The sequence below is a fragment of the Prunus mume genome, linkage group LG4 (assembly GCF_029339155.1).
Source record: "Prunus mume cultivar Tortuosa linkage group LG4, ASM2933915v1, whole genome shotgun sequence".
NCBI classification, from domain to species: domain Eukaryota; kingdom Viridiplantae; phylum Streptophyta; class Magnoliopsida; order Rosales; family Rosaceae; genus Prunus; species Prunus mume.
Genome location: NC_142701.1, coordinates 26,145,605 through 26,168,418, shown reverse-complemented (window position 1 = coordinate 26,168,418; position 22,814 = coordinate 26,145,605). Strand labels below are relative to the sequence as shown.

Here is a 22,814-nt window from a genome sequence, read left to right as displayed (position 1 = left end):
GTAGTTCAGACTGCCATTTGTATTCAAAATAGTAGTATAGATTATATTATATTAGAATCCCATATTTTCTACAAGTTATTTAACCATCATATTAAGTATAAGAATCAAACACCTAATCATTTTAAAGAGTGGGGCTCGTTTTGATCGTGGATTCAACTTTATGGGAATAAACTTCTCATGTCTAATCCCGTAAGATGGGAATGGAAGATGTTCATTCCCATGTTTGGAAACGCTTGGAAATGAGGACTAGGAAATTTAACTTTCTCTCATTCCCATGTTTGGTTAGTGGATTATTAGGAATGCAAAATTTGTTCAGTTTTCCAACAATACTCTTGATTTTTTTTATTAGAAGTTATTAATATGAAATGTTTTTTAAGGGTCAAAATTGGTATTTAAAAATGATAACATGGGTAAGTTAGACCAAAAAAACTGAATTAAATGCTTTCTCAATCCCGGGCCCAGGGGATGGGGGTGGGGAGTTTCTCAAGGTGAACCAACGGTATGAAATTTCCCTTACATGAGAAGTTCATATATACATGAGTCCAGAATTATATTCCCAAAAGTACCAAATATGGGAATGCAATTTGAAACTCATTCCAACCTACTAAACCTTGAATCAAATGGGCAACGCTTTTCTCGACCAAAAAAAAAAAAAAACACGACAGTTTGGGAGACGTGAGTTACACCAGTTAGCCAAGAAAGTCAACATGCCATCTTGCACTCAAGTTTGAGTTCCCTCCCTGTAAATTAGATTAATTTAGAGTAATTTAGAATATTGCTTATATTAAAATAAAAATAAAACACACACACACACACACACGACAATTTCACCACTTGCTAAGTTGTAAATGCTGAAGTATTTCATCGCAATGGAATTTTTAAAAATGTGAGAATATATCTTGCCATGATATGGGATGGAATTTTCACATCATCACCTAAAACATTTGTTGGTGACGGAAGTTTAACTGTTACAATAAAGTCATGTTTACTTATCAGAAATGAGAAACCATGAATTGAGGAACTTAGCAATAGAGGAATTAATGATTTGGAATTGAATCAACTACTTCCCCTAGATCTCATTCATGATTTGGAGTGTGTTAATGGATTTTAATGTGGAACCATATAGCCTTAGAACGCAGGGAGATCGGGAAATGGAATCATTCCAATACCGATGTGTTAGTAAACACATTAGAAGCAAGAATAGGAATCATCCAATACCCATTCTTGATATTGTAGTTATTTTCATCTATATCGAAAAATTTCACTCACATGTTTACTTACAAGCAATGGAGGAAGTCATGAATTGGGGAACTTAAGAATATAGGAATATGGACTTGGAATCGGATAAACTTCTCCCCCTACTTGATTTAATTCCTAGTTTTGAGGGTATTTGGTTACGATTTTTAACATAAAACCCACATAGTTTTTTATTCCTTATGTATAAGTAACTGCATGAGAAGTAAGGAATTTGAATAATTCCAATATCCATGTGTTAGTAAACACACAGTTTCTGATACTCGTTCCTAATAAATAAACGTGAATAATAGTTAATGAAGGTATCACTCATTTGGCAATAAAACAAAAATTTTGTCCCCAAAATATGAGCAATTATTATTATTATTTTTTATAGTAGCTAAAATGCACAATAACTTTTAGTTGATCTTTTGTGGGGTTTTGTTCATCTCCCTTTGGGTTGCATACTTCATTCTAATGAGTTATTTTCTGTGATAGTTTCAACTGAGTTTGCTTGCTGCTCGTGATTGGGGTCATGTTTGGTTGGAGAGTGACAACAGTCTGCTCTTTCTTGTCTTTAGTACAAAATATCTTTATCCCAATTTGGGATTAGGTGCTTAGAGTATGGTTTTGGCATGATGTCCCTACTGTTGATCTCTTGCCACTGTTACAGCCTTGGCTTCCTTTCTTCATTAATAAACTCATGCCCTTGATTTCTAACTAGATAAAAATAAAACAAAAACGATAAAAAATTCTTGTTGAAAATTAGGCTCCATTTGTTGTATATATATACCACTCTAAATGAGTTGATTATTATATTCTCTTGTATAAATTGTGTGACTTTCAAGCATATCGCACTTTGCAGGTTGAAGCAGCAGTTCCCAGTGGAAATCAAAAGCCAGAATGGCTTGAATCATTTTTAGGAAAAACCTTCTTTGACGACTGTTTAGCTCATCCTATACGCAAGAATGAGTTGAATAAATACTGTATCAATTGTAACAAGTCAGCTTGCCAGTACTGCACGGCTTCAGGTGCTCATCGCCTGCACAGAATATTGAAAATTTACAGGCACGTCTATAGGGATGTTGTCTCACTTGCTGCCATGGAAAAGTACATTGATTGTTCCCAAATTCAGGTACATTTGAGTTCATGTATATATTATATATTCTGTGCTGTGCATTCCCTTTTCAAAATTATTGCTTGTGTTGTTTTCCTTCTTTTCATTCTGGTTTTCTTTCAGCCATATAGATGCAACAAGCGATTGGTTATATCTCTAAGTCCTCTCCCCCACTCCGGCCCGATATCTAACATTGGGGCAGCATGTGAGACCTGTAGAAGAAGATTAACTGAACCAGAGCTCTTTCGCTATTGCTGTATTGCTTGCAAGGAAATTATCTGACTGCAGTTTATATATATATTTTTTCTGTGTATATTTATGTTATTATATTGGTTTCATTTTACGTTGGACTCAATTTGTTTAGAATTTATGCTAAAACTTCAGGTCGTAGCGTTTTCAAGGAAGTCCAGCGACTCAGATCCTCCATTTCTTGCCGTCCAGAATATAGACAAGGACAAGCAGAAGAGGGTTCTGTCACCTGAAAAATGTTCACGCAAAAGAAAGGGAAAACCTTTCAGAGCTCCCCTTTTCTAAAAGCCAATACGTGAGTTCACTTGCTTCATGTTTAAAAACCTAAGTAAATCACTTTTTGCAGTCATGTAATTAATTTAATAATGAAAAATTTTCTCAGTCAAACCTGCTTTCTTGTTTTCTTTTCAGCTCTTTTTTCAATCTCTCATATCTAGAATAGCATGGAAGGCTCCTTCAAGAACTGTACAAATGCAGCAACACCAGACAGCCTGACTCTGTGTGTGGAAGTGAGAGAGAGTGAGGGAGAGAGATGAGCATGACTCAAAAGAATTCTTTATTATTGGCTTTATCTGTCCGAAAGAATGAACTCGAATCTGAAATTTACTATTACTATTTTCGAAGCAACAAGATTAGCAAATCTATATGCATTTCCCTCTTCTAGTTATTCAGTGTTTGCAGAAAATGGAAAAAGCATCAGAACAGTCAAATCTAAGACAAGGTTCAAATTTAGGCGGCACCAGTGAAACACAACATGCTGAGCACACAAACAGTGGAGGAACAGTATCAGCATCCTCAATTCCACAGCAGCGTGTATGCTGCCACACCTCGCAGATGTCGCATGACACCATCCTCTCCCCATCATCATCTCTAGCTCCACACTCACATCTCACCATCCAAGTGTCCGATCCACCTTCATACCTCAAAGGCGTGTCTAAATCTATCCCAGTTCCTCTCACACCAACTTCTGCTCCCGATTGAACTACTCCAAAAAGTACTTCCATATCATCCATTTCATCCAACCCTTCAATTCCCTTGACCACAAACCGTTCTGTGATACAATAAGTATCCCTCAGTGCGGTCTCAGCTGCTAGCTTTAGCTCTCCAATAGTTGCATGCAGTGGCATTACTACTATCTCACCAGGTGGCAGCTCTCTCTTGAACTCAAAGTCCATGTCCATCGAACTGGGCAAGAGTTGGCAAATGAATGTCAACAACTGTTCTTCCTCATCCCTAAATGAACATTCCTTTACGAAGTGTTTGGTGTCTAATATTGCTCGAGTAGCCAACTCCACCAACTCTGATTCTGGGTAACCCAATAGCACATTCTCATACAGATAAAGCACATCGTTGTAAACATCAACTCCAGGAACTAGAGATGCTGATGGAAGGGACTGAGGAAGTATCTCATTTTCAGGTTGAGAGACCTTAACACCATCTGTAAGATCATGAACTGTGTACTCCAAAATTCGAGTTGTTGGGTTCACTGCACGGCAGACAATGTGATTCCCAACAATCACATTGTTCAGTGATTTCAGCACATAATCCAACAAACCTGTATCTCCAATATGTAATCTAGCTGCATCTCGCACATCTTGCCGGGTCATCCCACCATGACTGAAGTCTCTCTCTTTCTTTTCTTGCAATGCATTCACAATCACATTTGCCGCAAACTCTAGTCTTCTCTGAGGCCATCTGCTATCCATGTGAGCAATAACAGTATTGAACTTCCTATACCTCACAGACTTTTCCTTCATCAGGGGCTTAATCTGGAGGGCTGCTCTGGTTGCAGGTTTTGCAGTGGAAGATGAAAATGCAGAAGTGGCCATTAATGATTTCTTCTGTGCAGGAACACTAGCCTTGACAGTCAGCATAAACCTGAGAAGATCTTTGATGGTGATCAATTGTGTTTCACTCAAATTTTTGTAATAACGAATTATTTGTTTCAGCTCGTCACACTGGTCCATATCACTAAAAGCCTGGATGATCCTTTCAAGTTCTAATGAGCTCAGAATCTCAAGTGCTCTTTCATAATTGTGTTCTGTGACACCAAAGCTTCCGTGGCTAAACCTGTACCCCCATCGACCAAACCAAGAATGCCCATATGCAATACCATGGAGAAGGCGAAGATCCATAGACCGCTTTTTGGAGACATCCTCAACAGTGATTTTCCTGCAAAATAGAAGAAAGCATCAAAACGATTTCATTTATTTTCAATAATATAATTGCGAAATCAAGAAATGTAGGGTTTTCCTATTACCTGGTTCGAAGATTTGTGCAAACTCTGTCCCAAAGATCCATAATCTCTCTCCCACAGAGATGCTTAGAACCCCCTTCGAGTCCATTGACGCAGACCAAGTGAGCGTACCCATTACAGTGAATCAACCCATGCAATAGATGGGTCGGGAGATCACAGATGCCATCTTCCAAAGGCTTATGCCACTCATCATCCATTGGAATTATAATATGGTACTTTCGCTTCGAAACAAAATGATTACTCCAACCTAAACAAAAATAACATGTCAGGTCCCTACCAGAGAAGAAGCTGAGTAGGCTGAAGATGGAAGAACAGGAGAAGCTGGAATGACAGTGCTATAGCAGAAAGGATAGAGTGCCGTGGAATGACTGCACAAACAACTACCAGCGTGCTGTGAATAAAGAAACCCAAAGGTTCTGGCATTGGTTTTATAGAAAAGGGAAATGTAAGTCATTGAACATGGATGGAATGAAAGAATTAGGAATCATTTCTGGGGTTAGGATTACAAACAAGTTCTCTAACTACATCCAGCAACCCTTATCTACTCTGAAACACAGGACTGTGTCCAGTCCTCATGCTTCAGTTTGAAGTACGCAACAACAAAAAATTAGAAGCAAAAAAGGTTTTCAGAAACAGCAAATTTTCAAGCAATATCCAATTCCCGGAACCTCACACCAAAATAGCAGAAACCCACCAGAAAATCGAAAAACCAAGGGACAAAGGTAAAGATAAGCAATTGTTGGAACATCAATGACCTTTCTAGCCCTAAACAAAAACTTGCAGAAACGCAATTGAGAAATCAAAGAGAAAACCACATTGGAACAGAGTAACTAGAGTTCTACAGCAGAAACCAACTTAAAAACCAAGGAATTGAGGAACATAAGCAATTCTGGTAACACGGATGACCAGAAACGTTAAGGAATTGAGAAACATTCATATTAGAGAATTCGAGTTCTATAGCAGAAATCCACTTTACAAACCAGCAAATAAAGTAAAAGATAAGCAATTTCTGAAACACCAACGATGAATTCCTAACCTACTCAAAATTTGAAAAAACCCAAATGAGAGAAGTCGAAGAAACCAATCACATCAGACAGAGAAATTCGAGTACTACAGTAGAAACCAATTGACAAAAGAAGGAACAAAGTAAATCATGAGCAATTTTGGGACAAATGACCAATCCCTAACCGTGAACAAAAATTTGCAGAAACCCAAATGAGAAATCGAAGAAATAACCAAATTAGAAGAGAGATATTCGAGTTCTAACCTGTGCAACGGCAGTGATCACAAAAGGGTCGTTCAGAGGTCTTCACATCTTCTTCAATGGTGTAAAGAGGAACAACAAGGCTTCTGTTGTCATGCACAAGAAGAGTGCACCAAGTGGGCATGCCCTGGACACTGTAGTCTTCAAGCTCAGCACATTCTTGAAGAAAGAGACGAATGTTGTCTCGAAATGGACCATTTGTACCGATTGGGAAACCAGGGTCGCAAAACGAACTGAACCCATAAATCTTTGGCCTTCGCTTCCTCTTCTTGCAAGCTTCAAGGATTGGAATTGACATGGTCTTCACTTTAAGTTTCTAGCTTTAGCTCTCTCTCTCCTCCAAGACTTTGCTTTCTTGAAATCTTTAAAGACTTGGAGTTTGTAGCTTTAGCTCTCTCTCTCCTTCCCTCTCCTCCAAGACTTCGTTTTCTTGAAATCGTTAAGGACTTGGAGTTTGTTGCAAAGGCGTTCGTCAGTTACAGGCTCTGCCTTTTCAGTTGTCACCGATACAATTTTCCCGCTGGAATTGGAATATGAGTCAATGTACAAAATGACCCTTACATATGACATATTTTTCAAGTTTACCCGTGGGCGTTAGTTCTTAGCTGCTTGGCCTTGACTTAGGGTTCATCATCGGGCCAGGCCAAGGTTTCAGAGGGCCAGGCTGCCATGGGTCTAAACGGGTCGGACTTTTAAGAAAAACATGATTTTTTTCTACGTTCGTTAAATCTTTTTGTTACATAATTTTTGTCAAAAGTGATGAATAAAGAGTCTTCTCTTAAACAATAATACAGATTACTACATAACTTAATAAAACAAAAATATAATAGCCAAACACTTTTACTAAACCAATACCAATAGCCAATATATTTGAAAAATATTATATCTAAAAATGAATCCTATGAAAACGGGTTACTTATATCCCAACTTATGATTGACATCAATGAAAATTAAAGCAACTTTGTGCTACTCTAAGATTGGGTGAGCCTAGGACGGGTCTAGTCGGGCCGAAGGGTTTCACATTCCTAAGCCCAAGCCCTACCCAACCTTAGAGCAGGTCAAGTAGAGTAGGCCTAACCAGCGGGCCGGGTCCGACTTTGGCCTATCAGTCATCGGGCTACCCACTTTCAGCTGCAGGCAGCGAGCCAAATGATGATCCCTACCTTGATTTGAGCAAGCATTGAGTTGAGTGAGGTGATTATGAGTATGGGCATTTTAGTCATTTGGAGGAAGCGCTATAGCCCATCCAAACTAAGGGCTCGTTTGGGAGTGATTTTGTAGAAGCGATTTTACTCATTAGTGATTTCAGCATAATCACTTTATCTTAGTAGCGCTTTTACACAAAATCAATTTATTGTTTGGCTACCAACATAGAAGTGCTTTAATACTGCAAAAAATGATTTTGATGTTTTTTTTAGAAATGGAATTCATTCATAGAATTAAAGTAGCTAACATAGAATGATACGAAATAGTGGTCTCGTTAAAACCTTCATGAGGGACAAAACCTCAGGGTATGAAAAAGTACCACACATGTCATAGACCAACAAGAGAGTCATAAGCAGATCCACGCAGATACAAATGCTAGAGCAAGAGAAAATAAAACAGCAAACTGGAATATAGACCTTCGTCGCAAAGACCTCCGACGAGAACACTATAACACTATCCAATTGTCAAAATAGTCCTGCTATGAAATCATAGTCCTTTGTACATAGCCACAAGACAGTGAGAACATCCGACAAAGTACATAATACGCCAAGAAGAAAGAAAACAGTCATTAAGCACACCATCTCCAGCTACCTCCAATATCAATTGGCAATAAAAGAATAAAAATCTGCAATGAGCAACACAAAGAAGAGACTAACCGCAAACAGGCTAGGAAAGAAAATCAATAAAAAAGCTCCCAAGCATGCCGTATCATCTCAACACTGACAAAGAAACCTCATATAAAAACATAGTCCTTGAGATAAGCGCAGAATCAAAGATCAGGTAAGGGGATAACGAAGAAAACACTACGCAACAATAACAAAACTAGCCTATCCACCTAATCTGAAGACAGGGATCAAGCATAAGAGAATTTTTTGGATGCCAAGCCTATGAATGCTCCAAGAACACATTAAAGGAATGACTCCACTAGGCCAGTCTCGAGGTAAAGAGCCACCCATGCCAAATCTCTGGATAGCGGTCGTCTTCTCCTAAAGGTAAGGCTTGAGATCACAGATCGGACGATAGAAGGGGCGTGGGGGTTAGAAGCCACCTCCACAATGACCATTGACCCCAACAAAGCAGATTGCATCATGATCGTTGTTGACTTGGGGACTGTCGGCACAATAGCAGGAGAAGACTCGCTAAAACCACCATACCAAGGCAACCACTAGAGATGCAAACTCACCGAGGAGAAAGAGAACGATGAAACCAATGCCCACGATCTGAGAGAGACAACAACGAGGCTAGCTCCCCAGAGTCGAAGAGATGAGTGATGGCAGTGACTCGACTCGGAAGAAAAGTGACTCGACGCTGTCAAGTCTAGGAGGGTGATGACGGCTACTAATCGTCGATGAAAACGAGCATGATTAGGCCAGCTTCTTTGTTTTGGAGAAAAGATAGGAATTAAATCCATTTGGAATAGGGAGTTTCTTTTCCTATTTGGTCATTGTGGAGGTTTAAGTGCTTTTAATTTCCAAACACCCTTTCTTTAAAAGCAAAAGTGATTATACTCAACTTCAAGTGATTTTCGCTCTCCTAGAGTCACTCCTAAACTAGCCCTAATTCTATGTGGTGCACTTGCATAGGGTTGGTTTTACAGACGACCGAGATGTGTTGATTGTTGAGATCTAACAATCAACTTCAAATGTTTGTTTGTCCACTTAACATCGTGTCGTGGCCTATCCAAGAACTTTCCTATCTCAGCTGTCTTCTAAATTGACCAGTGGGTGTATTTAATTAAAATTTTAATGGGTGTTGCTCCTTGGAACGACATTGATGTCCACCCTTCTAATACAAGTGGGTCTCACATACACTTGTGAGACCCACCTCAATTAGAGAGATGTTCAGCAATTGGGTCAATAAATGTCGTCCAAATAGCATTATTTAGATTTTAAAATAGTTAGAACTCTATAGGTTTTATTTGAGTTTCATAAATGCCATATATACTTTGATTGATTTCATAAGTATTTTGATGAAGTTTGTTGGAATCTTATCATAGAGTTCGATAGATTTTTATAAACTTCTATAATTCGAAATAGTAGTGAGTCATCATGTTTGATGTTGGTGATGGCAATAGAGGTAATGGTGGTGGGATGGTAGATGCATTAATGGTGGTGGTAATGAATATGTCAAGTGGTGGCGGTGGTGGTGGTGGCGACGGTGGAATTGTGTCGGTGGCACATGGGGTGGCATAAGTGGTTGTGACAATGGTGGTAGTGGTAGCGATGACGGTAGTGGGGGTTGTGGTGACGTAGTGGTAGTGTGGTAATGGTGGTGGTGGAGGTGGCAGTGATGGCTTTTAGGGGTGGCAGTGGCAGTGACGGCGATGGCGGTGGTGGTGATGATGGTAGCAGTGGCGAGGGTAGTGGTGGTGCTAGTGACTACGACACAAGTGGTGATAGTCATGACAAGATGATGGTAGTAGAGGTGGTGAAATCATATATTGGGAATATATAAATATATCTATTAAAATCTCTAGGGGTGAATCAAAGATTTTCATGGCCTAAAATTAGTCCAGAATCAATTGAAATCCTCCAATTTTGTATTTCCCTTAAAATCATTGAATTTTTTAAGACATCCCAAACTTTTATGGAATCCTTTAAAGTCATGATTGAATACAACCAAATTTAACTGGAATTTAAGAAGTCTAGATTGAATACACTCGTAATTTTATATGCTTTTATAAAATCATGGTTAAATACACCTAGACTTGTAAACTTCTTTAAAATATTTTGAAATCTCAATTGAGTACACCCTCCGAGAAAAAACGGTTGGAACATGGCTTAAATGGCTAAGAAATAGGAGTTGACCTACTTTGGTTTCATCACATCATTGATTATTTTAAAAAAATAAGTTTTTAATCCTTTGGTAAAACATTGCCTAAATGACTCCACCGTGCGATATAACTAATTGAGCGCTCAAACAATTAAGTTACATAACCTCCTTTCTCCCTGCAAATAAAAAGTAAATGGTATGTAATTAATTGAGCTCTCATTATAAACCTACTGCTTTACTTCAAAGTTTCTAAGACTAATTAAATTAATCGAAGTCCCCATTTTGGGTTGCATCAACTTTCGGTGAAATGTATATAAAGAGTAATGTTCTGAATTGTTTATTCTATAAGCTACTAAACAATTCTTTTACTTTACCACCCAAAAATATTAGAAAAAATATGTAGAAGTATGACCATAACTTCAATGTTGTATATATGCACTTATTTTATGTATTAAATTGAATCTAACCTCAATTCTACTAAATATGTTCTCCTTGGAAATCCTTAATGATCCCTATAAGAGCAACTCCACCCATTTGCCCTTAGCCATGGCAAGGGAGGAGCTAGGGCAGCTACTATTCACGTGAATAGTGGTTGCCCTTGCAAAATCCGAATTTTGTGTTTCTTGCCCTTGCTAAGGGCAACTATTCATTTTTTTGTTTTATTCGGATAATATTTTAGGATTAGATTTTAGGGTTCTACATGTCAATACTATTCATATCTCATAATCGGAGGCTGGTATTTATAGAAAAATTATTAATTAGGTATTTTTAAAAAATTTCAATTTTATTGCAAGAATTTCCATCGAGTGAGAGATACGAGGTTAACTTGGATAGTTTATTAATAGTTGGGCTATTACATGACTTGTGGAATAGTTATTTTAATCAACAAGAATCCATCGAGTGAGAGATATGAGGTTAACTTGGATAGTTTATTAATAGTATTACATGAAAAAGATCATCATGCATTTCAAGATGAAACTTGGGGTAAATATAGTGATAATTATGTTGAAGGATTAGCGCAATGTGTTAGTATGAAAATTGTATTGTCATTTTCCTAGACTCTAGCATAGGTTGGAAATTAGTGTGTGAATATCTTTTACTTGAAGTTTTGGCACAACACATTCAATCCCGGATTTTCGAAGTATGACTTGATCGATATGAGGAACTTGATTTCAGGTAAATCATGACATAATCATGTATTCATAATATAGGATTTATAGTTGAAGTTATTTTCAATGCCATTGTGATTTAAGTTAAAATGTTAGTGTTTCCTATAGTGATGTGCATTGTGCTCATCTCCTAATTAGCTTTTTTTAGGAGATGAATGTTTCTTCATAAAAGTGGCTTGTTGGTATGCCATCACTTAGTTCCATATTGAATCACAATTCATCCTCATCATTAGATAATACTAGCAAAAAAAGTCAGTGCGATGTTGCAGGTTTTGAAATTATGTAGACAAAATAAGATTGTCTATATATACAATGAGATTTAACTTGTAGCATTATGCTTAACTAAGGAAATATAAGTGGCAAAAAAGGAAGTAATAAAATATTTTACAGGCTGTTTCTTATGTTAAAATTAGTAGACATGTTTGTATATACATTGAGATGTTAATAGTGGAAAGCAGCTATCAAAATAGCAAAATTTGGATAGTTTTGAGCAGCATGTTGTTTAATTGGGTAGGTTTTGTTTGGCAATTTCTTCATGACTTTTCTTCTCTTTGATGGAGGTCTTGACCTTGTTATAAAAAAGTGAGAAAATAGCAAGTGCTAATGTTGATGAATGGGGAAAATTGAGTTAGGACAATAATCATAAACATCTTAATTACGTATAAACAAGGAATAATATAATTTAACAATTTAATAAGAAAGTTATAAATGGTTTTCCAGTCAAAGAAACACAAAGTAACGAAATTAAATAAGAATGCAATATTTTTCTTTTCTTTTAAAATATGAATAATTAAATATTATGTATGTAATATGTATTTTAATGAGATGAGTAAATTGTAAAAGAGAGAATACAAACTTTAATGTTGGAAGTAAGGAGAACTAATGAGCAAGTTGTAGATGGTTTTCCAATTGAAGTAACACAAAGTAAACATATTTTAAATTCTGTGTTCATCTAAAGGAAAAGTTGAAAAGGGTTGGCCCAGGTAAAATAAAACGGGAGATTATTCCTGCCGTTCAATGTATTGAAGCTGTCCCCCTTTTTTAAAAATTGGAAGAAAAAAGATAAAATAATTATGGGTGGATGTATTGATTTGTGTAGATTTGTTTAAGCTTTTAATTCTGTTACGTGTTAGGTACATATGACTAAAATGTCTTCTTGCCCTTATTTAAAGTTAAAATTACTTAAGGGTTTCACATTTATGCTAAAAAACGGGCAGAGCCTCCCTTGAAAAACGAACATTTTCTAAAAACATTCACCTATAAATATAACAATTTAATAGTATTTCCAAAACATTCAGCATGCAAAAATTTCATTTATACGTAATTCAATAGTAGTTTAAATGGTTTTTGGACCTATATAATAAGTAGAGACAATCTTATAATACTTTAATTCAATGGAACACAATATTAAAATAAAGTATCAATCAAAATATCACAAAAATGATGATTTTTTCAAATTCAACACAATTTGTTACAATTTAATATATAAAAATTGAGTGAAGAATGAAGATATGAATAATTGAATATTATGCATGTAATGTGTATTTAAATGAGATGAGTGAATTGTAAAAGAGAGAATACAAACTCTAATCTTGGGGTAGGAGAACTAGTTGCCAAACTGCTTGTTTTGTTCTTTAAGCCAATGATCGGTAAATCAGAATCTGATACAATTTCCTCCATACTTTTTGTAGCAACAATTTCTTCATATTTGTTTTTGGTTCGAACATGACTTAGAGAAATGCTACATGGAAGAAAAAGAAATATATTGGTAAATGTTAGAAAATGCATAAATATTGATATAAAGAAGTTAATTGTTGTATAAATTCCAACTTTTTTGGTTTTTTTGATGGGTGAAAGGTAAAGAGAGCTCTTCTGACAGCGTCTTTATATCTTTTTAAAAAAAAAAAATTGGGGTAGCCTCTGTCATAGAGGCATTTGCTGAGCTTGTGGAAGATGCATTTGGAATTTGCTTTGAGAGAAGCGGGGTAATTGGTGGAACCATTTGGGTAGCAATGTTTTCTTTGTCATGAGTAGCCAAACTTTTATCAAATAATTACGATGTTGGTTCAAGAAGTGGCATTGTGTCATCAAAGATTGCTTGAATGAGTCGATCATTTTTGTTGGAATCACTTCTCATGCTCCTAAATCGAAGTTGAATAGAAGGTTGTTGCTCGGTAAGCACTTGAAGAATAGAAGGAAACACTTGATTGAAAACACCCCTTAAAAAATTTAAATATGCTACTACGTTATTTACACATCATGGATAAACAGAATTATTAAGTTTTAAAAAAAAGTCTATCACAAAATTTAATCAACAAATTCATAAACCCTAAATTCCAATAAATCAAATAATCATATATAGTCATATCTATAATCCAACAAATCATTATCCACACACAAAATCATTAATATTCATTCAATCCAATAAATCATTATCCACAAACAAAATCATCAACATTCGTCTAACAACTCATTAAAAAAATTTCAACTAACTAAAAATATTATGCATTATCATCAATTAGGGATTTAGAGTTTAAAAATTACTTGAATATGAGCTTTTCCAAACCAATTAGATTAAAATCAAAGATGGTGAGGGAAGAGAATGAAAACTTGGGGAAGTAAATCAAGCTCGCAAGCTAAATAAATGAGCTCCAAATGCACCTCCCAACCTTTTCTGTCATACACATGAATTAATCAAACCAAACAGTCATATCAATTAATCAACAAATCATTTTTTTTTAGAAACAAATTTAATTAAGACAAATGCACAAACAAAGAGAGCAAAATAAGTCCAAATTTAACCAACAAATCATAAACCCTAAATTTCAACAAATCAAATAATCATATATAGTCACCTAATCCAACAAATCATTATCCACACACAAAATCATCAATATTAATCCAGTCCAACAAATCATTATCCACAAACAAAATCATCAACATTCATCTAATAACTCATCATAAAAATTTCAACTAATTAAAAATATTAGGAATTATCATCAATTAGGGATATATAGTTTTAAAATGACTTGAATATGAACACTAAAACACTTAATCAAAACAATAGACTCATGTTTTGGAATAAGTCTAGTGCATTATGTCATAGAATAGATGGTTTACTTGCAGCTTTACCATTTGACACACCCTAAGAGAAATATATCACACAAAAACAAATACCAAATTAAATGGAACCTAAAACACTGTGAAGCTAATTTCTAGAAATTTGTTTACCAAATTTCATACGACAATCCTCCACTTAAACTGATTGTTTGCAACAATGCTAGGAATTTCTAGCTATTATTAACACCAACATGAATTTAGTGCAACTAAGAAGATTAAATAGAAGACTAAAGAGAAGGCTATCAAGAGAGAAGGATAGGTTATCACAGGATGAGAAGACTAAAGAGATAACAAAATTTTCATCACTATCTGAAATGCTACTCATATTTTTAACACCAACATGAATTTAGTTTTGTGTAAACAACTTCATAATCACAAATATCTATTATTCTATCAAACAATTAACTTGATTCCATTTGTAAACAACTATATAGAGCATTGACTTTGAACGTTATTCATATACTGGCCTTTGACCTAATTTCATATGAACCAATCTCCTTGGCAGTCTGGACTACCTAGAGTGCAAGACTCTCAATCTCAAATCAATCCCTATTTGAACATTATGACAATGTTGGTAAAATCCAATCAACGTTAAGAACATTTGACTCCACTCATTAAATATATTTGCTTCTTATTTTGGCTTTTATTAATGAATCAATAAAACATTGGACTCCACTCATTAAATAACTCAAATTAGACTCATTATTTAAAAGTCAATAGTACACATTTTGCCCTCTACAAAATCAGGTCCACAGTGACTCGATCCAACAGGAAGAATGCATGCCCTGACCACACTCATTCCAATTAAACTCATTATTTAAAAACCAAGAATGGCGGCATCTGGGAAGACTCAAATGGGTTTTGAATTTGTATTTTCTAGAACGAACCTTTTAAAATGAAAATCAAGATTTTTGACTAAAATCAATTTTTACAAAATACAAAAGGAAAAACCAAAGGCAAAACTATAAATGATAATCATGGTGCTTTAATTGTCTATAATAACTAATGCTGCAAATCATCAAACTTTTCATGAACAACAGTCTAAACGATGACTTCCAAAAACTCAAAAACATAAATGAAACTGTTGAACTACAAATTTACCATGTAGCATAACTTCTGCCTTTAGAAATTAGAAACTAATAAACTTATATTTGACATGTCACAACTATATGATAAAATAGGCAATCCGAATGTATGAAACAGAGTAAATCATTTAACATTCAGTCATGATAGTATATAAGAATTAAAGACAATGCACATTATAGAAGTTTGGTTAACAAAAAAAAAAAAACATGCGAAGTTCATAAATTTTCTTGAAAAAAAATTACTAAAGCTTGAAGATGTCTGGTCCATAACCATAGTGAAAATTTTAATATAATACATACTCAATTCATCAATTCAATCAAAAATCAATCCGACCACATATCCAAATCATAATTTCAATGAAAAAAAGAACTCTGTATAGATACTATTCTCCTCTGTTTTTCTCTCTCCATAAGTCATCAATGTCATTAGACTTATTTTGAATCTGCATGTATTCTCAAAAACACAAGGGTTTGAATCGATATTCTAACAATAGTCAACAAAGCTTAATAACTCAAAACATTCAAAACATTCAAAACATTCAACAACATACTGAGATGTTTCAATCCATTGCTCTACCCTAAAATTAACATCGGCAAAACACCCAAAAGATTCAACAACATACTCAGATATTATAGGGTTTAGGGTTAGAAAGCTCTTCTTTTTATTATTATTATTATTATTATTATCAAACAACATAATTGATAAACACAAATAACATGATTATTAACTCATAGATTGACAAAAACCCCAATAATAAAAAAAGGAAAAAGACAATTAATGAAAATCAAATTCAATGGAGGTTAAGATAAAAGAACTAACCACATAAGCAGGGGATTAAGAAAACACGGATGAAAGATCAGAGACTAAGGCCAAGCGAGTAGCAGACAGAGATGAGTTTAGATGGAGATTCATCATCGAATCGAAAAAGAAGAAGGCAAGGAAGTTGGTGAACAATGGAAACCAAAATTGATGGTCTGGGCAGATGGCTCTGTAAAACACTCGAAGCCTCTAGATGTAGACATCGAAGAACCAACCAAGCTCTCCCATCTTTACCCTTGAAGCTGTTAAACCAACCAGTTGAAATCGAACCAGACACCTCTCAAGAAGAAACAGCCACATAGTTAGATCCGAAGGAAAGAGGGGGCAAAACGGGGAAAACACAAAACAATCAGCCAATGGCTAAACCGTGATTTTACTATGCAAGGGAAGAGAATGAGCTAGTTGAAGAGTTAAAAATAAAGGCATTTTCGTAAATTCACTATGCTTAGCTGCAGTGATTAGTTGGATTGGGTTTTAGTATATATATATAATTTTGTCTTCTATTTGGCATATTAATAAAGAGGTCATATTGCATCAGGTTTGGGAGTCATAGTTGAATAGGTTTGAGAGTCATTGTTGAATAGAAATAGTGGTCACATGGGTTTCTCTCTAGTGAGAGAAAACCTACCCAGAATAAAACGTTGGGTTTTCCTTTTCAAAGGGTGAGCTTTCAACGATTAGTTTTTGAGTATATTGAATTTTGAAGAGAAAGCTACTGTGCATATTTTTTTAGATAAGTCATCAAGTGTTCCTATTTTCTTGGCGATTTATCAAATCCTTTTGTCATTCATATTGCATTCATATGCATATCGGTGACTCATAAGGTTAAGCGCACCAAGACTATTATGGCGTTTATCCTCCAGCGAGCTTGAAGCAATCATGACCAGTATTGCATTCAACATGAAAAGTGTCGAAGATTATCTCGTGACAGAATTTGAGTTACGAAGAAGTCGTTAAAACATTATCTAGAATGTGTCTAGGATAAGTGTGTGAGTACTTCTTATAATCATCATTCTATAGTGGATTTATGTTGGATAGAGGAGTCTCATGGATTTTCCCCAAATGTGGGGTTTTACCACGTAAAATAATTCTCTGCGTGTTCCTTTATTTTATGTTCAACACGTTTCAGGATTGATAAGTCATATCAATTCTGCTACCGAGGTTTATTTTTTGTTTATTGATTATAATCTTAAATTGGCATATTCACCTCCCTCTAGGCTTTTTAGTCATCCTACAAGTAATTTCACAATGTTGGAATGACACATCAACAAAAATTGCAGAAGTTGTAAAAGGTTCACAAGGCAAACGATTAGTAGGTTTTGCCCCCAAAAGCGAGGTGCTATAATTTGGTATAATAATTGACTCTTAAAATACTCAAATGCATATTTCTTGACAATAACTAACCCAACAAACAGGATTTTTGTGACGAATGGAACATATGTTGATCAATTGTTGTTTAATCACAAAGTTTATGAGTTGTTACGCGAATTAGGTTATAAAGCTGTTGATGATCCATTGTTGTATGCCCATGGAAATCTACGACTTAGTTTATTAAGTGGTTCAATTTATGGTGTAGCTCAATGCACTCAAGACCTTCCTATCGTAAATCGTAGGAAGTGCTTTCAAGTTGCAATTAATGAACTTCTAGTTCAAAGTTGGGGAATGAGAGGTGAGTATGCTTATTATGGGAGTTGATATATTAGTTTTGAACTTTACTCCTTTATATATACTATGTATTAACAAAATTCCCTTGCTCAAGTGGAAGGGATTAAAATATCAATTATTTTCCTTTTTGCATCAAACAAATTCACTAAAAAATTTGGAATTTCATATTTGCGAACAGGTATTATCCTCTTAGAAAATGACCATGAATTGAATACTAGAGATCTCATTTCTTTTCCTCTTTCGAAGGTCCTTTTTACATCAGTTTTAGAAAATTTAGTGGGAGCAAGGCTCCCGTTTCTTACGTGCCATCAAAAGATACTATATCTTCATTAAATTTATGATATCTAAGTGAAAAGCCGATGATGACCCATATAGCAATACTTTCCTCCATGTTTCAACTAACGAGATTTGGTGTGAATGATGCAACAAAGACATGCTTCTCTCATTCAGTGCTCTAACCCGACAAGTTCCCATAGGCAGGGAAGTCATTGATAGTCAAGAATAATGCAACATGTAGTTTAAACATTTGATTATTAGAAGCATCATAAGTATACGTTCATGCCACAATTCTTTTAGCTCATCGATTAGCGGCTGTAGAAATATATCAATCTTATAACCAGGTTTTCATGCCATTAATGAGAACATATAAAATAATAAAAAATTGCTTCATGCACATCCATGGTGACAAATTATATAGAATTAGAACAACATGTCATGTATTGTGATTTATGGACATTCTTCTAAACGGATTGAAACCATTTGAAGCTAAACTAAGTCCTAACGGTTGTCACTAGCAAAATATGGATTCTTCTCATCAAATGTTTTCCACGTAGTTGTATCGGTTGGATGCCTTAGCACACTGTCATTAGTATGTCATTTCATAAGCGACGTTGTTTTAGAAGATATAAAAAGTCTTTGTAATTTTCGCTTTAGTGGGAAATATCTTGCTTATTTAGCTTGCATTTTTCTATCCAAAATCTGAATATTTCTAGACTTGTGTTCTAACGGTTCATATCTAGATTCTTGGAAAATGTCACATTTTTCAAGTTTCTCATTCTCATATATGAATAACATACATCTCATGCCTTGAATTTCAAATCCAATTCAACAGTTATCTTTTGAGCCTCATAATAAGAGTCTGGTAGTTCTATTCCATTAGGAAAAGCTTCTTTTAGAAAACTCAACAACAATGTCACTAACTTATCCATCCATCCACAAACCACTTTCATATGTAATAACCGAACAACGAAAGACAATTTTGTGAACTTTTCGCATCCTAGATACAAAGGACATTCTGCATCTTGTAACAATTTCAAATATCTTCTAGTTTCATCATTTGACCCTTCAGCATCTGGTCCCTCACCATTCAGCCCCTGACCATTTGGTCCTTCACCATTCAGTCCCTCATCATGTTTATTTTCTATTGGTCTATCATTCCCTAAAATAGAATATGCATTTGGATGCCCAAATGTGTCATGTAGCATTCCAATCATATCATCATCAACAATCAAATCAAAAGTGACGTTAGTATCTTGGTTTGCACATAATGATAGTTGTGGTTCCCTATGCTAAGTCCAATTTTTGTACTTGGACATAAACTCATCCCATATTTATGCCCTCTTACTACATCCCTTGTGAACAAATTGTTACATTTCTTGCATGGACAATAAATCCTTGTATCATCCATATTTTTAGAAAATTCAAAATTCAAAAAATTCTTAACTCCAGTGAGATATTGCGTAGATGTTCAATCTCGTATCTCTATCCAACTCTTATCCATACTTTTTTATTTGTTATTCAAGAAGAAAGAAGCAATAATACCTACCAATCAATACTAGAAAATAATATTTGTAGAAACATAAAGTTGTGGGAGATAAGCAATCCGACCATCTAAAATTTAAGCTTTTTATATCAATGAAAACCACAGCTATCATTCACACGAACAATTCTTTATTGAAATCTCTGAATCAGCAATAAGAAAGATAGATTAAGAATATTCTAATTGTCTTGTCTCATAAAAAAATAATCATAATTACTAATTGTAATAGTAAAAACAACCTTAACAAACCTAAAGTGCTTTAGTTCCAAATGAAACCAGTTCTAATTTTCAATTTTTTAGAGAAATACTAGAATGGTGTGAATTCTTTTTTTTTTACCAACTTAGCGCCATTTGTAAAAACCAAATGAAAACTATTCTTTCTTTTAATTTATTTAATTTTCTCTTGTTACTGTACAAAGAGAGTGAAGCATTATAAGCATAAATTGTGCTTATAAAAACCAATACCATATAGTTTGCTCATCCATTAATAGTCTACATCTCACTTTCATTGAAAACAAAACAATTGTAGTCAAATTCAAAGGCTGCTATAAACTGACGACAACCACCAAACCAAAATTAAAAGGTAGCCTCACTCTATCTTGATAGGATAAAATTCCCAACTCCAACCCTATTTACACCATTAATACACCAACTCCAAACTAAAATTGTGGTCAAATTCAAAGACTCATTACTATGATAAATCCTAGCTTATTTACACAATTACAAACATAAAAAATTTGGGGCTAAGTTTCATGGTATTTTTAGGTAAAAGAATAGGGAAAACCAAATTCCATACAATATAAAAATAAAATATGATCAAGTATGACTAAATAAAATCAACAATTAATCATATGAACACCAAATACTCAAATAACAATTTTATTTTATTTTTTGTAAAGAAGAGATTCAATAAAATCCAAACGACAGAGGGCTAAAGGGGACACTACATAAACTAAAGGCAATGAGTGATACAATTCCAAAGACAAATACTAAGACAATAGAAAATCCATAAACCAGATAGGAAAATGGGGCAAAACCAAGCAATTCCATAAACCATGATTAGGGAAAGTATAAAACTAATGAAAAAAAAATTGAGAAAAAAAGCCACACCAAATACATACCTTGATAAGAGGACGGGTTCCCAAAGTCTAAAAGTCATTGACAAAGTTAGAATCGTCTCTTTAAATTGGCTTAAACCCTAGAAATTTTGCAACAATAAGTTTTGAAATTTCAAACACCAACAAATTAGAGAAGCCCAATAGAGAGACTGATTAAAGGATGGAAAGATAGAGAACGACACAGAGAGAGAGAGAGAGAGAGAGAGAAAGAGAGAGAGAGAGAAACCAACAGATTGTTATAGTGATCTCTTGCCTTTTTGGGCATTGATTTGGGGCTAAGAGTAATCAAAAGTATAAGGGTGTTGATTTGGGGCTAAGACTAATCAGAACATATCACATTTTGATTTCGTGCGGGAAACTGAAGCGCCTCCTCAAAATTTTGAGTTTCCACGCTTTGTGTTCCGTTCTTGTAGTGTGACTTTGAATCCTTCACTTATAGCGCTATTGAGAATGAATTTGACCTTGAGGAAGTCATGGACGAGGACTTTTGTGGTGTGGGTTCTTATTTTTGGAATATTCGAGATCTGTTTAGCATCATTTGTAAATGTGTCCTCATGATATTTTTCATAAGTTCTAGCTATACTTATTCAGTGAGTTAGTGATTGATCTAAGATCTTCTAAATGCATATCCCGCCATTATATGCAGCACTTCCAAAACACGAAAGGTCTTATTTTTATGGTTGATAGTAATGATCGGAACTAAATTTTGAAAGCTACAGATATGAGTCAGATAAGATGTTGAATGAGGTAGTTTTCTTGATTTACATGTCTTTTTTTTTTTGTTCAGCTACTTTATGATGTGGTTTCCAAAGTTAAGTTCTCATTATGAATGAGACAAGAATTTTGTGACTTTGTGGAGTTTGATTTTGGTTTTGCTGCATACTTCTCTGGAGTTACATGTCTATGTTCCATTGTTGTACTTATATTTCTTGATGTTTTACTTGCATCCTCTGTATCAGACTATACGAGTGTTAAGTTATTTGTGTGATGATGGAAAACGAACTCATGCATAATTTCTAGAATGAAAACGTTTTATTTAGACAAATAAGAGTTCACATATATTGTAATACATCCATTATTATTTGGGTAATTATCTGTAACAATCGATAAATATATCTCATACACTCAAAAAAAGAGGTGAGAAAATATGGATTCGTTGATAAGCAAAAGTAGGACATATTTGTATCAGTCCTCTAAACAATCCATCAAGATGATTTTTCAAGCAGCGGCACAACAATTGCATATATTTTTGACATTTTCTGGTAATGGGATTCGAAGATAAAATTTAAGTTTGGCTTCAGGAAAAACTGAGGGATGCTAGTGCGCTTGTATTAGCCAACAAAAATGATCTTCTAGACGCGATGACTATTACATAATTGACTGAAGAGCTCGGTATGAATTCCCTTAAACACAAGCAACAGTAACCTATTTTTCCAATTTTCAGTATGCGATATTTAATTCTCATATGTGACCATTAGTTCGGACTAGAGAGTACTAACTTTCTAGTTTCTCTTATGTATGAGCTAAATAGGTGTAAAACTCTAGCACCTTAATTAAACTAGAGATTGGGCAAACTACATAATATAGAATAATTAAGTGAATGTTGAATCTCATGTGAAGATGGTGGAATATGTCCTAACTATGTGTCGAAGAAGTTGAAAGATCATGAAAAGAACTACCCAACAAATGATTTGGAGCTAGCAGTGATGGTTCATGCATTTAAGACTTAGAAATGTTATCTGTATAGGAAGAAGTTCAATGTCTATTCTAATCACAAGAGTCTAAAGTATATTTTCACCCAACATGATCTGAATCTTTCACAACGATGATGGATGGAGTATATCAAAGATTATGATTTTGATTTGTTGTATCATCCAGCAAAGGCAAATGTGGTAGTTGATGCTTTGAGTTGGAGGCCTC

At 34.8% G+C, this 22,814-nt stretch overlaps 1 protein-coding gene and 1 long non-coding RNA gene across 2 annotated transcripts; one reads left to right on the top strand and one right to left on the bottom strand.

Annotated features, from left to right (window-relative positions):
• Window positions 1-1,974: 1,974 nt before the first annotated feature.
• LOC103342528 (uncharacterized) lies at window positions 1,975-3,149 on the top strand. Its single transcript, XR_016125838.1, has 3 exons — window positions 1,975-2,368; window positions 2,474-2,894; window positions 3,011-3,149. It is a non-coding gene; the product is annotated as an uncharacterized LOC103342528 (long non-coding RNA).
• Window positions 3,150-3,267: 118 nt separating this feature from the next.
• On the bottom strand, window positions 3,268-6,632 carry MMD1 (RING/FYVE/PHD zinc finger superfamily protein). The gene is made up of 3 exons (XM_008246166.2): window positions 6,124-6,632; window positions 4,860-5,103; window positions 3,268-4,771 (listed from the first exon to the last, which is right to left on the bottom strand). Exons 1-3 carry the CDS (start codon window positions 6,416-6,418, stop codon window positions 3,268-3,270), a joined length of 2,043 nt encoding a protein of 680 aa, XP_008244388.2. The 5' UTR covers window positions 6,419-6,632.
• Window positions 6,633-22,814: the final 16,182 nt, after the last annotated feature.